The 16927-nt window shown below is 41.1% G+C and overlaps 1 protein-coding gene across 1 annotated transcript in view; it reads left to right on the forward strand.

Annotated features, from left to right (window-relative positions):
* Positions 1 to 10880, forward strand: part of cacng3b (calcium channel, voltage-dependent, gamma subunit 3b) — a 37532-nt gene extending 26652 nt beyond the window's left edge. Inside the window, exon 5 of the mRNA XM_084926438.1 lies at positions 1419 to 10880. Within this exon, the coding sequence (XP_084782564.1) occupies positions 1419 to 1930 (512 nt within the window). The 3' untranslated portion in view covers positions 1931 to 10880. The remainder of the gene's footprint in view (positions 1 to 1418) is intronic.
* The last annotated feature ends 6047 nt before the right edge of the window (positions 10881 to 16927 follow it).

Consider the following 16927-nt stretch of genomic DNA (forward strand, 5'->3'; position numbering starts at 1 on the left):
TTTGCAGAAAAATGCACCATGTCCACCAGACAGGACTAAAGATGCAGCTGGAAACATTACAAATGAAATCGCTGAACAAACTGGTCAGCAATAACACAGTACAGGCTCATGCAGTGGCACAAAATGACAACACAATAGCCAACAAAAACATTACAAATAAGAGATATCCCACAGTAGCTTCACCACACACCTTGCTTTAATAAATGAAGATTAACAGACAAAAATCACTATTAAAAAAAAGGGTGTGGTGTTGTAAGTTAAGATACAAAATTGTTCATGTTGTTTACAACGTTCATGCACTAACAGATAAATGGAACTGGACCTCTTTGAGTGTCTACATGATCTGATTCGTTCCCTCTGATTGGCGGTGCTGTAAAGGATAAAGGGAAGGGACATTTTAGAGTTGGGGTTTTTTAAGCCAACAAACCGTGTTTTAGAAGAGCCTCAGTTACTGAGGTTTTGAAATTAAAGTATTCAATTACTGCACACTGCTCACTAGAGCCTGACCAATTTATCGATGGGCTGAAACTATCAGCCGATCAGCTATTTGTTATTCTAGCGGTATCGGTTATTTACAATGGCTGATGTGGCACAGTTTGTCCACCAGAGGGCAACTTCCCTGTTGACGACATGTGTTGGAACACCACCAACACAAAAAAGCTTATCTGAGCTGAGGGGAAACAAGTAAATAAATAACTATACATATCACATAGTGAAATCTGATTATGTTGTGTGCCTGAAAGAAAAAAAATACATTAGATGATATATCAGGCAGCAGGTAGGTTTTGAACCTAATATTTCTAGAACTCATAGGATCAAAATACCAAAACACAAAACTCAGGAAAGGCAAAAGCCAGGGACTTACAAACTAGGAACTACAGAAGAAACACAGGACACACAACATAAGGGAGGAAACAATAAAGAAGCAAGCAAACTGAGGGTTTAAGAGGAGACGAGGGCAGATTGGGGAAAAACACACAGCTGAACTGAATCTAACCAATTAGACAAGTGGAAGGAAAACTGAATTTAACACACACAGGACAAGAGTCTGTCAAAATAAAACGAATAGGAACAGAAATGCAGAGTTTACACAACGAGAGAAAAGTGAACAAACACGGAGAAAGGACAGACTTCACACAGGAAACACCGAGACGAGACGAGGACAGGCTGGACAGGAAAGAGAACTAACCTCATCAACCAAGAAAGCAAGAACTAGAAACAAAGACAAAATCTAATAATATATTCAAATGACTAAATAAGTTAACATGAATCAGGTCACAAACCCAGAAATAAATCACGAACGCTCTAAACCTTGGGTCCAATACACAGGTACCATGACCGTCTCTTTGTATACTGTGGTTGTGTTATTTTTGTTAGTTTGTGGCTCTCACAGTTTCTCTTTCTTTATGTCTGTCCAGGCCTCAGTAACATCATTGGAATTATTGTCTATATCTCAGCCAACTCTGGCGACCCAGGCCAGAGTGACAGCAAGAAGTCCTACTCCTATGGCTGGTCTTTTTACTTTGGCGCCCTCTCCTTCATTATGGCAGAAATGGTGGGTGTGCTGGCTGTGCACATGTTCATTGAGAAGCACCGCAAGCTCCGGGCCAAGTCCCGCACTGAGCTCATCAAGAAGTCCGCCTTTAGCCGTATCCCCTCCTATCGCTACCGTTTCCGGCGCCGCTCCAGCGTTCGCTCTTCAGAGGCTCCCAGCCGCGATGCCTCGCCACTGGGGAAAGGTGGCTACACAGGGCCCGCCGCCTCCGAGATGCCCATGTACACGCTGAACCCACGAGAGGCCGGCAATGCCGGCAGCAAACCTGTTGGCGGCTTAGGCGGGCTGCTTAACTCGGAGAGGGATTTCCTCCAGAGCAGCACGCTCACTAAAGACTACAGCAAGGACCCCAACCGCAGAACCACACCTGTCTGAGAGGTGCTGGCTACAGATATCGCCCCAATCAGAGTATCAAAGAGGAGGAGGATAAGAAATGCGGGGGGGGAGGAGTGCAAGAAAAAGCAGGGGACACACAGGGTTATGGGGTGGGAAGGGGGGGGTTGCTAAACTTCGACTGTGAACTGTGAACTTTTAGCCTTCGAACTGTGAATCCTGAGCCCTGTGAGAGTGCGTGCAGCAGGGTTGGTTTTAATAGAGAAGTTGTTCCCAGCCCCAGCACATATCACTGTAGTAATACTTGTAACTCCTTATATATCAAGGCACATTCGGTTTATGTTCATGAGTTTTATGTTCATAAATTGATTTTCAGGCTTTTTCCTCACAGGAGAAATGGGAATTAGTGGAAATGTAAAATATATTAAGTGTTTTTTCTGTTTGGGGCAACTTCTCTTTAAAAAAAAAAACAACAAAAAAAAAACAAAAGCGCCACAAAAAAAAACTACAATGTGAATTTGAGGAGAAGGGGTGACAGACTTTGTGTGAACCTCTGTCCTCCTGACCTTTTGGATAGCAGCAGAGTCGGGTCAGGGAAGGGGACCAGCCTTAGAGCTCCCAGCTGACCCTCTGATTACAGTAAACGTGACGACGTCAGCACCTTGTCGTGGGTTCTGATTCCTTTTCAGTTCAGCTAGATTCAAATTATAAACTGAAGATCGGTTTGCCCATTTAAACCAGTGCATTTGTGGAAGCAGTTATCATTTTCTATACATTTTGTATATAAACTTTCATACTGATCGATCGGAAAGCTCGCTTCACGACTGAACTGAAAATGAATTGAGCTCTTCCCTGGTCACATTTTCCCCTCATCGCTCTGATTCCAGGTCAGTGGTTAAACCTACCTGGCGGTTTCAATGAGTAAAGAAGAAACCGCGGATTAGCTGTTGCAGGCTGGGTAGAAAAGGTCTGACTCAACAACCTAAAGAATCTCTTATAGATGGTAACGTAAGATCCATTGGTGCTTCCTTCTGTTTTTTCTGCCACCTCTTGATTTATTTATTTTGTCACCTAAAACCTAAAAAGAGGTGGTCTGTCTGCCAAGCTGTCTGTCTGCGTCCATGTGTCACCTCTCACCTTTTTCTGTGTAGCCACACCTCCACACATCCTCTCACCCTGCCCATCCTCTCCACTAGATTTAGCTCATGTCTTCCATTGGTGGCGTTTTTGGAGACTAGTTAGGTTTTCTGGAGGTTGTTGGTTCAGGGTACTGTGGAGGGGAGACCACTGAGCTGTGAATAGGCTTTAAGGCAGCACCGTTTGTTTGCCCACTACCTCTTGGTGAACACATTTCTGATTTAATATTAAAACCTGTCAGATTTACAGCCGCAGGAGTAAACACAAGCTAAAGTAGACGTCTCCAATCGGAGGAAACTGTTCGTATGTAGCACACAAATTAAGCAGCGGGAGATGGAATTGGAGGATATCCAATTGTATTATTTATTTAAGTCACTCACAGCCTCCTCATTGCTCTTCATCTCCACTGCTCACACACATACTGGCTGACAAACTAGTTACTTACTCCACTGCCACCTCTCCAGCCTTAAAAGAGGACCAGTGTCAAATACTGCTGCGATCCACGCATCGAGGCACCGGAGAACACTTTGTGTGCATCTGACTGAGCAGCAGTGTTTGGACGCCTTTCAGACTAATGGCCTTTACACACCGGACATGTAAAATTTGCACCAATATTTTGTTTGTTAAAAATACTCGCCTATTCTCAATGCAGGCGTTCACAGCTACCACATAATTTTGCAAGACGAATTTGGATTTAATTTATGGAATTAAGCACAGTTTTTTCAGATTTTTTGCATTCGAATTAACAGATCTGACCAATCAGACCACTGCATGTGGCAACAAGTGCGCTTGTAGCTCAAAACGCACTTACTGAACATACTGAAACGCAAGTACTGAACATACAATGATAAAAATAAACAGAAATAGTAAAACAGTACTGTTTCTTTTCAGACATACAGCTAGATGGTGCTCCAGGTCAGTCGACTCTGAAATAATTTCCCTGCCTCCTCAGATGTGGGAAGAGCTCAGACTGCCCTGCTGACATCCTGAAATATGTACGACAGCAGTCGTGATAAAGATTCAACTCCTGGATCAAACCATGAAATTCTCCATGCTGCTGCCTTCTCGTGAGAATTGAATGAACCCAGAATCTCTGCTTCTTTCCTTTTGTTGTTTAGAAACATCAGGACCAGTTCATTGTGGCTTGATGCGTCTTTTTTGCGGCTTTTGCAAAAATGCGGCATATACCTAACACGACAAATTCGCATCTGAAAGATCTAGAATTTCATTTTGGTTTTTTTGCAGCATGCTCGGTGTGTAATGGCCTTACTTTTCTGCAGGAAAAGCAGCACAAAAAACTACTGTGATAAAGCCCCTGATCTACTACTATATGCCTAATATTTACACAGTCAGTCCACTTGGTTTCCCAACAATCTAATGCTGCATCTGTGCATTTGTAAGCAGTGGCAACTACTGTAATTCTGAAGTATTCCAGCCTTTTAGTAAAAGGAGGCATATTCTAAAACATTAAGAAAACAAGCTGAATTATTCACTTTACTCAGTAATCTTCTATCTCACGACACAAGGCGACAGAATTTGACACTGTGAGAAAAAAGGCAACACAGCCATAAAATCTACAGAGAGGAGACAGGGAGGGTTGTGAAACCTGAGCATGAGTATCTAGTCACACCATTTTTCTCAACCTGTTTCTGGGACTGTGAGTAACAAGTAAGTGTGAAACTCAAAAGAGGAAAAAAAATGCTTTTTTTTATTTTTTCAGTTATTGTTCTTTTACCTTCCCATAAACAGCCATTGCACTGTTTTGTATAAAGTCGACATGAAACAACACCAACCCGACACTGTCAAGCTACTACTCTGACAGTCATTACTCTGATAATAAAATATGTTTTAAACCTTGCACACACTGTTTAATTTATGATGCTGCTGTTTTATCTCCTGTCTCCGACGCCATAAAGGAAGCTTAAAGGGACAAACGTGCATTGCTACTGTCCTCTACATGTAAATATTAATTTTGCAACTGCAACTAGGGGCATCAGCTTTTGTCATGGGCTGTGAAAGGGGAAAAAAACCCTACTTTTCTCCAAGCAAGGGCTTTTAATTTTTAAAGGACAGGAGCACACAAGGGCTTTTTATGCTCAGCACTGCAGCAATTTCATTTTAAGGGTGTAACGTGGGAGGGAGGGGGAGAAAAAGCAAAGTACATTTGCACAGAAACAATCGTTGTTGAACAAGCTAACCGCTAATACAGCACGCTTTGTGTAAAAGAGAAGCTGAAGTAGAGGAAAATCAGACTACGCTCTTCTACTCTGCTACTTTTTTTTTGACTTAACTTTAGGTTAGATGAGTAATTTTGTGACGTAATTAGAGATGAAGACTATTGCCTTAAGCAAAGGTAGCATATTTAAGAGTTATTTCAGTTGCTTAAGATTCAAACATAAATTAGCAAAATATGCCTGGTGCCAAATATTACTCCAGATGTTTTCTATGTATCACGACCTCCAGGTTAGCTTTAGGTTTGCAGTTGTAAGTACTCTAATCCGCGTAGGATTTACTGACTCAACAGTAGCGGTAGCTTCGTAGCTCTCATCGGCTCAGACCTCGAGGGGTCTGCTTAGGGTCGAAGTTCAGAACTGCCATCCATGAGCCATGTCAGCGTTGACCATTCAAACCATGCATGCCATATCCATTTGCTTCCAGTGCTTACATTTGCTGTAGTCTCAAATGGCACCCTAATCTCTATACTCTGTAGGGATACTCGACTGCTACACAAAAGACGCCTTACAAGGGCGCGCGGGTCCGTTAGCCCGCGCTGTAACGATGTTTACTTCAGTAGAGCACAGGGTGCTTTTTGAGACTAGGCCGCTGTCTATCTCTTCTTCATAAAGCTTTGATACTCTGATATATTATTAGTAAAAAAAATTATTCTATTCTATTCTAAAGGTGCCACTGTGCAGAGGATGATAAACTCTGTCACATATTATAGTAATCTATTCATTGGGGCGGGGGCTGGGGAGGGTTGATCGCAGGGGGGCGGAGTTGGGAAGCAGGGGTTGTAGTCTTTCTAATATTCTATTATTCTAGTTTCATTTTCTACTTTGATGTGATTGTGAGGTTTTGTTGTTTTAATCACATCTGAAGTTTCTGACAGGAGGGAGAGGAGTGGAGCACTCGGACGATCGCTCATGGACATAAACCTCACCTCACCGGTGCCAGAGGTCACTTTACAATTTGCCAGCAGGACACTCAGCACTGCAGCGCACACACACGCACACACACCACGCGGACACATGCATTCCAAGTAGCTATACATACAAATTCCTCTACTTTTGAGGACTTTTACCCAAAGCTTCAATGCTAGTTTTTGTTGTTTGCACTTGCACAGGAGAAGACTGCCTCAGATAGCAGGCTACAAGCATCAGTAAACCCTCCAGTTTCACGAGTTTGGAAGACGTAATGACTGTTAATTAAAGAATAAAAACAGGGTTAAGAACTGTCTAATGCATTATTTAAAACCTGAAACAATGATGCATCGACTTCCAGGAAAAATATGGTCGGAAAACCCCCCAGAATGATTGTTATCCAATCGTAAAACTGACGGCTATGTTAATAGCAAAAGTAAGGGTATTTAAACACGCACAAGAGAACTAAACAGCTGTGAAAAGTATGTATTAGTGAGGCTAGTTAGTGAATAAAAGGTTTCAGTTTGCTCAGAAGCATATAGATCAGACTCTGGAGGAATGGAAAAAGGTCATGTGGTCTGATGAGTCCAGATTTACCGTGTTACAGAGTGATTTATGCATCAGGGTAAGATAGATCCAGCCTTTACTTTACATCTAGGGTTGCTTCAGTTGGTCTGATCTAGGTTCAGCAACCTTATGTGCCCCCCCAAGAAATGGGGGTCAGTTGATGACGTGATTAAAATGAATGACCAACAATGATTCCTTTCTTTTCTCACAGCACAGGCATGATGATCCAAGATGATTGACAATCTTTAGGATGTGCTGCAGAATCAAAAACAAAACTGGACAGAAATAAACATCCGCATCATGTAAGCTCATCAAAATAATGCCATCATCATCAAAGGTAATCAGCTGATATCAGTTGTGACCGAACAGCGTAATCAAACTTTTGCACACTTAAACTTTAACTTGAAATAGAATTCGAAGCTTTGGGATTATTGGTCCTCATGAGTATAGGAGCACAAGAACACAGCACACAACGATGTAGCCTCGTTAATGATCACACACACACACATACATGCTCACAGCTTCAGCTTTGCCCGGTGTGGCGCAGAGAGAAATGTTCTGTTCTGGGTTAAAAAAAACAAAAACAACTATCACTGTGTCATGTTTGGTGTTTCTTTGGAAGAAAATGACAAACTGTTACCACTGCGTCGCTGTTGTGTCGCTCCTCGATGGGACTTCAATACACTGAGCCAGCTAATCAACCACGGAGGACCAGAAAAAAACTGTTTTGAAGGAGTAGTTCAGAGACAAACACTTGCTATAAGCACTCTACACTTTGCACTCGCAACACACACACCAACACACACTAACGCATTTAAGGTCACTGTGTGAGGAGGGCTTACAGGTGGAGTTATGTGCCTGCATGTTTGTGTGTGTTAATATTTACATTGTGCGTGTTTGTGTGCGTGTGTGCAGTTAGCCTCTCCTCACCCATGCACCCAGTGCCTGCCTGTCCTGCCTTCAGACAGCTCCAAGATCAGCCATGGGGCGTCCAGTATAACCTCCTCTGCATCCTCGCGACCTTTAATGGTTGGACCGGGATCAGTTTTAGAGCTAACTGCCCCAATCATTCCTCAGCAGACGCAGCCATACAAGCTAATAGGACTGTTCTGGATTCAGTCGGCTCTGGCGGAAACATTTTTATTATACTTTTTAATTTGGATCTTGTTTTTCTTACATTGCCGTCTCTGTCTGTGCAGCTGGTTTAGGATCAGCAGAGGGGGCTTGGGGATAGACTATGATCTATTGAGTCCCTAGTGACACCTGGTCCTGAATCAGCACAAGCTGATTTTGCCTGCTGTTCCTCGTGTTCCCAAATGTCCCATAAATTTGGGAAAACAAACTGTGTTTGCTCTGAAAGACTTACTTGTAAAATTGTTAGGCTTTTTAAAATGTGTCCTTTAGGAAGTTTCACTCACCAGATTCCCTCCCCCAAATGATTTCACTTTAACTTCAAGCATTGTTGACGGCGGTGGCAGTTTATGGATTGCGGACATGGTAGTTGTTGTTTTAAGTTTTCTAAACATAATCTATTGATAGATAAAGAATAGCAACCATTATTACAAGAATTATTCCAGTCTTGGTGACTATTGGGCCTGTTTCCCTGTTTTATTTGGGGGGGGAGGGTGTTGTGCCAACCTTTAGCCTTTTAGGAAGAGAGATTTTGTACCTGTCCTATATTTCACATGAATTATTTTGACAGGGAATACAGAGCGATTAAAATGTGCTTTTAACGGTTTTGCCTCAAGCCCTGCATTCAGACAGTGCTGTTTACTTAGTTTACAGAATATATCTGTGGCTGGCACGGTTGACTGACCAAGGATGAAAGGCCCAAAACGGTATCATGTTTTACCAAGCTTGGAGAGTTTCGCTCTGCATCAGGAATATTCAGGCTCCTTCTTGCTTAAATTTCTTTTGAAAATAGCAACAAAACATGTTTTTTCTCTTCCTGAACAAGTGAAATCAGACTGTGCCCTTAAACGAAAAGATCGTGACTGTTTTTACTAAGATTTACAGAAGACTCGCAGGGAAATATCTACAACACTTAATGTGACATACTTGTATTGGATTACTACACAGGTTTCTCTATGAGAAAGCCACGCACCATAGAGTCTAAATTGCCCTTGAGTTTTTACTGAGCCATGTTGTAATGGGTAGAGTCAGGCTACTCAGTGTATGAAACCAGTGTGACAGTGCACTGGCTGTGGGCTTTTTGCCACGTTTGCTGCATAACTCTGTGATTGGCAAAGCCAGTTAGCACTACTTCATTTCGGACTGTAAAAAACATTAAATCAACAGTTGCTATGATATTTGCTTCATCCTTCAAGATTAAGTAAGTTATTTGTTACCCAAGTAAAATACCCAGCAAACCATATACAGGACGTAAAATAGAGGTGAAGTAAAAATAGTATTTCAATGCACACGTCTTCTCCTTGTCCACAGACTAGTATAACCGTAACCTTTTAAAAAGCCATTTGTACATCTAAAATCTGCCTCCTTTACTGCACCCTGGATTTAATGCGTCAGGTTGTTACAGCCATCACCTCTCTGTCCCTGATATGACCGTCATTACCCAGAGATCAGACCACTTCAGTGTCTCGTGAAAGTCTTACAAGAATGTAAAGAAATACTCAAGCCGACATAGTTAGCATCTCCAAGATGTCAACAAAAACCCAGCAGAAAGTGGCTAGCATGGCCGTAAACTGTTGCGCTGTGCCTCAAATTACATATTTCTGTACACCTACAGTTTAAATTAAGCAAAACATTTGAGTGGAAACGTGTCCAGTAGCGGTCGTGATGCTGGTTAGCCTGCTTCGCACAAAGACCCATAATTCTTTTAAGCTAATGTGAGAAAGCTATGTCCTGTGTACTTAGCACACACACCAATATTAATGAACAGATATTGCACTTGTTGTGGCATGTTTTAGTGTTTTGTTAACTTCTTGAATTCTGTAGAAGAATCTGAAGAATTTATTATTACAGAAAGACAGAGACTAAAAAAAGCAGCAGCTAGCGATCCAGTATTTTTGATACAACTCTAAAAAGAAGAAGAGGTTACTTTCAGCTGCTCTTTTATTCACAGGGGTCGCCCACAGTGGGTAGATTTTTATTTTTATGCCAGCTCCCTTTCCTAATCAAACCCCATAAGGGACATGTGTCTCCTCCCGGGATCAAACCAGGGATTAAACCACTAGCAACACTAGCATCCTCACATTACGCTGGTAAGCAGATGGAAGTGTCTGAACTGAGATACACCGACAGTTTTTGGTGGTAAATAAATGTAACCTGACTTTATCCATTTCAAACTGACCCGAGGACTGTTAGAAAAAAATGCCAGAGCACAAACTCAGGATTAGAGTCTGATATTTTATTTTATTTCTTATGGATTTGTCAGTTAGTTTATTAATTTCTGAACAGAGCAACAAAATTTGCCACAAAGACAGAGCAAACAATCCAGAAATATTGTCTGTTTATATATATATTGTGAGTACAGCGGTGGCCAGCATAAAGTTGTTTTCAGGGAGTGTATCTTAGAGGCATTGTAGCATTTTGCTTCAAGATGAAGCAGTTCATAACTATAAGGAGGCCTAGTAACAATCAGCTGTTACTCTGTGTGTCTTTAGGGTTAACACTGGAGATTCTGGGTGTTTTCTTGCAGCAGTCATGAAAGTATAAAGTCAAATGTACAGCTGAAACTTCAAGTAGCATAAAAAGTAACACTAAAAGCATGATGGTAATAGGTTTAAGTGTTAAAGATTGTGTAAATCAGTGTCAGCGGGCAGCTTTTTATCTTGCTCCATACCTCTGAGCCCTATCATGAAATAATTAGTCCTCTACAAACAAATATACACACACACATGCATGCAGAAACATGCTGGCACTCACATTTGTCTTTCTATACACAGGAACACTGACTGCATCATTCTCACACACACACACACATGCCAACAAACACACACACATACACACAGATGCCAGCCATTTTCACTGTATACTTTATAATGTAAACCTCCAACTAACAGCAGTCTGACACGGACACATGCTGTGATTAAAAGCACACTTTTACTTACGTGGTATAAATATGATTACCTATATGAAGGATATTATATACATCATAATATTAGAAAATAAAGAGTCACCTTTTCAAAGTGCCTGTGGTGAGTTCATTTTGTTTTCGACTGTGTACCATGTGACTGTGATCTGCTGTTACATCCTGTTCTTTCTCCCCCACATGGACAATAATGTGGTTTTTACAGAAAGGAAGCTGATAATTTTTAAAACACCAACAAAACAAATTGGATCAGCTTCAAAAACACTGTTTCATGCTGCTTGTCTTTTATTGTGTTATATATGCTGACAGCGTCCTGCATCTTGCAGTCAGCATAGACGTCTTTATGTCTCTCCACTACACCCTGGATAAGGAATTGTGAAACGTTATTACTTTTAGAAACTTGCAGATGTTTAAGGCTATACTCTGTTTAATCCACAGTGATTTTAAAAGTCAGATGTTTATAGGCTGGCTGTCCTGTGTCATAAACTTTCTACACCCCCACCCAAACAAATAGCTTTTCTATGAGCTCAGAACAACCCAGCTACACCATTTGGTTAGCTAGTTTCTGATACACGCTAATGTGAAGATACTGGTAGAGTCTGCAAACCGCCCATTTTATCAAACACAGAATCATAGGAGTTATGTCCTCAGTCCATCACCTGAATCTCTTTTTAGTCAAATTAGTCAAGTTTTTATGAATAATAAGCTCTGACTCGTCTTGGCTAACACGTGTTGCCCAAGGCACGTGATATCAAACTAGTCTCATGTCCAAGGCAACAGGCTTATCCACAATGCTTGAACCGAGCCACTCAGCTTGGCAAGATCCAACCTGTGTCCATGGGTCACACCCACTAAAATGACAGAAGCTATGTATTCCAGTGGCTCCAAGTTAAGCTAGCTTCTACTGACAGAAGCTAATTGCAGTCACAAGATGGCCGTAATTTACTGAATGGATGTAAACTGGCAATTCAATTTTCTCATGTGCTACAGTCACTGGTTGCTTGAGAAACAAGTACTGCCCAGGTGGCTGGCAGTAGTTTGTGTAGGTTGCTGGCTCTCACTGGATGAAGAAAGAGCTGTAATTGCTTTGATTGCTAGCATACTGCCATGGTTGCCAGTCATTTTTCATGTTAGTCTGCAAATAGCCTCTACATACTAGCCGTAGTACAACTTGATAAAGTGTTACACAAACTGAAACTGGAGGAGATTCACCTACAAAGGTTTTGAAGGAAAACAGTCTCACACTTTACACTGTTTCACTAAAGCTCAGAGAGTAACTGGACGCTGTTGTAGACAAGTCTGTCAGTTCCATTCAAACTATGACCGCAGCAATATGCTAGTAATCATAAGAAGGTTTTTGCCTATCAGTTGGGGAATACAGATTTTTCCCTAACAACAGGTATTTGACTGGGGGCCTTATTCACTTATTCTACACTGTCCCCGTGTTTGTCACATGTCCAAAATGACTGACTAGTTAATGCCACGTGGTTAGTGGTCACATGTCTACAAAGGCTCAATAAGAAAACGTTTACTGGGCTGGTATTTTTTAATTGTTGTCTCTTTTTATGTTTCCAACTGCCTTAATTGTTAATGCAAGCCAGTTTGATCAGTTCTGTAACACACTCCCCTCTAAACGTGCACACATACACACACAGGACACATGAGATGTGTATCAGATGTGCTGTGTCAACCATTCTGAATTGGCTTTCTGACAGATAAAGTCTCTGCTTATCTCCACAGCCACCCCACAGATGCCTGAATGATGGTGAGAAAGAGGAAGGGTGGGAGGAAGATGAGAGTTGAGAGGGGAAATGGGAGAGAGAAAGAAAAAGTTAATTAGGTGACTGGAGGATTTTTAGAGTTTGGGGTGATTGAAGGTGAAAAAGAGAGAAATTCCTCTAGGACTGCATGAATACATGTGTGTGTATATCTATGGGAGGATAATAGCCAAACAAGACCTGAAGGTCCTTGCTGACAGTCCAGTGAGGAAACTGGCTGAGATCCTGGAACCTGAACATCTTGGCAAATCATTTTCTACCTCCAAGTTGAGGAGTGCTCAGTGTGAGGAGATCATCTCCTCACACTGAGCGCTGGAAATGCAGTAAGTGTCTTTAGTTAACTGATTGTAGTCTTCTAATTTCACTCATTTTTTAAATGGCTAAAGTTTCAAGAGAAAAGTTTGTCCGTTAGTCCTGTGTGATACTGCAAATTTTGGTATAGATCCAATACCTAGTAAATATGCACTGCACTTGAATGGTTTAGATCTTATTTAACTGACAGAAGTTTTTCTGCCAGGTTTGGTGGCTCTTCATCCACATCCACCCCGCTTGCATGTCCCTCAAGGATCTATCCTTGGCCCAGTACTTTTTTTCCCTTTACATGCTCCCATTAGGTTCTATTTTCAGAAAATATGGAATCTCATTTCACTGTTATGTCGATCATTCTCAAATCTACTTTCCTCTTAAAAATAATTCTATAGGCTCTTTAAAAGTTTTGCTAGACCGCCTCTATGACATTATTAAATCATGGTTAGCATTAAATTTCTTGTACCTTAATGCTAAACAGAGATTGTACTATATAGACCTTCTGACCCTCGTTTTTCTCTTAAGGGTGATCTGGAATCTGGAAAAGTCCAGAACTCCCTTTGCCAAAAATGATGGCACTTTTTCATTTGAGAATTAAGAACATTTAATCATCTGCTGACTTCGAGGAAGTGATTCATCCATTTATTTCATCCAGGCTTGATTACTGTAATAGTCTTTATTTTGGTATCAGCCAGGCTCCGCTTTGTCGTCTTCAGCTTGTTCAGAATGCTGCAGCCCGACTCTTGACAGGTAACCATCACCCTATTTCCCCATTCTTGGCTCGTTTACACTGGCTTCCAGTACGCTCTAGAATTGATTTTAAGATTTTATTTCTTGTTTTTAAGTCTCTGAATGGATTAGCTCCTTCGTACCTCTCTGATCTTTTAACAAAAAGTACTCCAAGTAGAACTCTTCAGTCAGCTGATACGTTGCTTCTGATTGTTCCTAGAGGCAGACGAAAACACAGAGGAGACCAGATCTTAAACTAAACTAAACTTTAATACAGTCTGCCTCTTCAAATTAGGATCTCTCCAACACTCGACATTTTTAAATCTCGTCTGAAAACACATCTTTACTCCCTAGCTTTTAATTGTGACTGAGTGTTTGTTTTGTTCTCTTTGTCATGGCTGTGTACCGGCAGGCAAGGAGGAAGGACCCAAAATGCAGGATTCAGTGAGGCGAAGTTGAACTCAAAGTAAACAGCTTTATTTGCAGGTTGCAGATGAACAGCAGAGGAGAAATCACTGGGAGAAATCACAGCTGACGATACGGGAAACGTAACCCGAACACACTGACACCAGACACGAACCTCCAAAGTAAAACAGGAAACAAGAAACAATTTACAAGGAGGCAGACAGACACTGAACTTGATCTAGAATAATAATCAATACTATAGAAATATACCAAAATATAAAGAACTGGGTCAAAATGACCCAGAACCGTGACAGTGTTTGTTTTATTTTTTACTTTGTACAGCACTTTGGTCAACCTGTGTCGTTTTTAAATGTGCTTATAAATAAATTGATTGATTGCTTGAAATATTGGGCCAATATTGCTGATACCAATACTGATACTTTAACCTATAAAAACCTATGTAGGGTAATTTGCCAAACTCTCAATACATTTGAAAAAATACTGATTTCTACTCTATGGTAAAAACTCATCTTTGGGCTTTTCATGTATTTTGAAACTGGGTTTTATGGGTACTCGGGACATGAATGTGCCCGTGTTTAAAGCACTTTGGGTTATCTTGTGTTGTTTAACTGTGCTATAGGCTATAAAAAACAGACGTGACAGTCAACACAAAAAGGCTAAGACATTTGTTTATTGTGCATGTTAGAAGTATGCTTTTTCATTACCCAAAAATGATTATTATTATTATTATTTATTTAACACTATTCAATGAGCTACATCAGGGGTAGGAAACTCCAGGCCTCAAGGGCCGGGTGTCCTGCAGGTTTTAGATGCATCCTTGATCCAACACAGTTGATTCAAATGACCTCCTCAACATGTCTTGAAGTCCTCTAGAGGCTGGTAATGAACTAATCATTTGATTCAGGTGTGTTGACCCAGGGTGATATCTAAAACCTGCAGGACACCGGCACTTGAGCCTGGAGTTGCTTACCCTTGGGCTACATACTGAAATGATATAAACAGTACTGATCTTATACCGATACCTGCGTTGGTATCGATATTATCAATATTTGGATCCATCCGCCCACCTCTATTGTCCATCCTTTTCCTAACCATGTACCTTGTGGGGTCACTGGAGGCCAGGAGCCTCAGCACAGGCAAGACATTAAGAATTAACATTAAGTTCTTATTTACATTGATAGGCTGGTATTTGCGAGTTATTTTGAAGTCAAGTTATACAAAGTGTATTTCTTTTAAAATTAAGTAGAGCTCGCTTTTATAGCACTGTGCGTTGAAGGGGGCCAGGTTTTTGGTAATTTGTCTGTCATATTTTCTGGTCAAACTCTCAGATTAATAAGTTCAGTGTTTGTGCAAGTAAAAGTGAAAATGCTACTCTGTTTATACCCTCTCCTCCTCTGTGGCACTAGCTAGATTGCGAACTACCACAACCACAACTTTACCTCTGCGCCATGAACGTATTACATGGAAGAGAAGGAAAGAGGGGAATGCTGAAGGTGGGATCTCATTATCTTCTTATTTTTACTAAGCAAGTGCTTCCTTTTTGCACCACACAAAAAAATAACCTCATTTAGTAATGACAGTCATTACCCTCCCTATCAGATTAATAACTCATTAACTGAGCACACACAAGAGCACACTTCTAGATATTTCCATCCCTCTTTAACCCTGAATATACCTAAAATAGTTGTCTCAGGCACATTTGCTGAGAACACAGAAGTCCCACCCATCTTCTGTTTAGACCTTCTGTTTGTGAAGAGCAGATCAGCAGAGCCAATCAGAAGATAGCTAGCTTAAACAAAGAAGAGCTAAAACAAAGATTACATAAAGATCATATATGAATTCTGGAAAATGGATTCTACTGTAAAAGAATTCAATTATGGAGCTGGAAACATAAAAGCTCCCTTTTAAGTTTATGTGGCTTATCCTTGTTTCTTCCTTGTGTCTTCAATGTGACTGACAACTGTGAAACGATATAGTGCTTTACTTACAGCGCATGCTGTGTATTTACCCTAGTTTCTGATAGATGTCATATTATATAGCATCTAAATATAACTTGAAAGGAGGGCAGTAAGTATGTATGTAATACGTGGAGGAAGGCTTTAGCACAGAGTTTGGATTCACCACATAAATATTCATGACGTCAAGAGATGGCGCTCCACGTCTTGGTTTTATCAATTCAAATGGATGACGGGATTACGAGAGTCTCCGTGCCACACTACGATTGAATGCCACTCTCCTTTTGTTCCTCCAAACTGCCTCCATATGAGCCTTTTTGTCAGCCTGTCACGCTGCTCATCTCCTCTGTTTCAAAGAGATGTTATGTCTCATTATTGCATTTTCTTTTTTCCTGTTTTCATCTTGGCACAGTGTTTTTTTCCTCCTTCGTGATCCTCTCAGCTATTTTACCCCACTGCCACATTGTTCCGTTTTAAAACCCCACCCTCCCACTGAGCACAATGCTACTATCGTAATTGCTTTCTTCAGCTCCAGTAGCCCAATAACAGAAAATGCCCCCGTTATGCTAATAGCCCATAAAGACACTGAGCATTTGCCAGCAGGAGCCCCACATCAGATTATTTCATAGCGCAGTGGCAGTCAGTAGTGTCTTTCCTCCTAAAAATAAAACAGAAATTTGTGACAAATATATTTTTTGTCTGAACACTGAAGGTTTCTGTACCAAGTTTTTGTTTAGTAATGTTCCAGGCAAGTGCCGAACATCACACACAAGTACGAGTGTTTGTGAGTGAATGTTTGTGTCCCACTTGGGCACCCCTATAACAGCTGTTTGTGACTGAATGAGGCTCTGAGGGAGAATAGCTGCCAGCTTTGATGTCCTAATTATTTATCTCTCTGTCTGTCTGGTTGCCTGTTTGTCTGTCTCGATACATGCAACCAACACCATAAA

The sequence above is a fragment of the Perissodus microlepis genome, chromosome 4 (genome assembly GCF_051167445.1).
Source record: "Perissodus microlepis isolate ML-2025 ecotype Zambia chromosome 4, ASM5116744v1, whole genome shotgun sequence".
NCBI classification, from domain to species: domain Eukaryota; kingdom Metazoa; phylum Chordata; class Actinopteri; order Cichliformes; family Cichlidae; genus Perissodus; species Perissodus microlepis.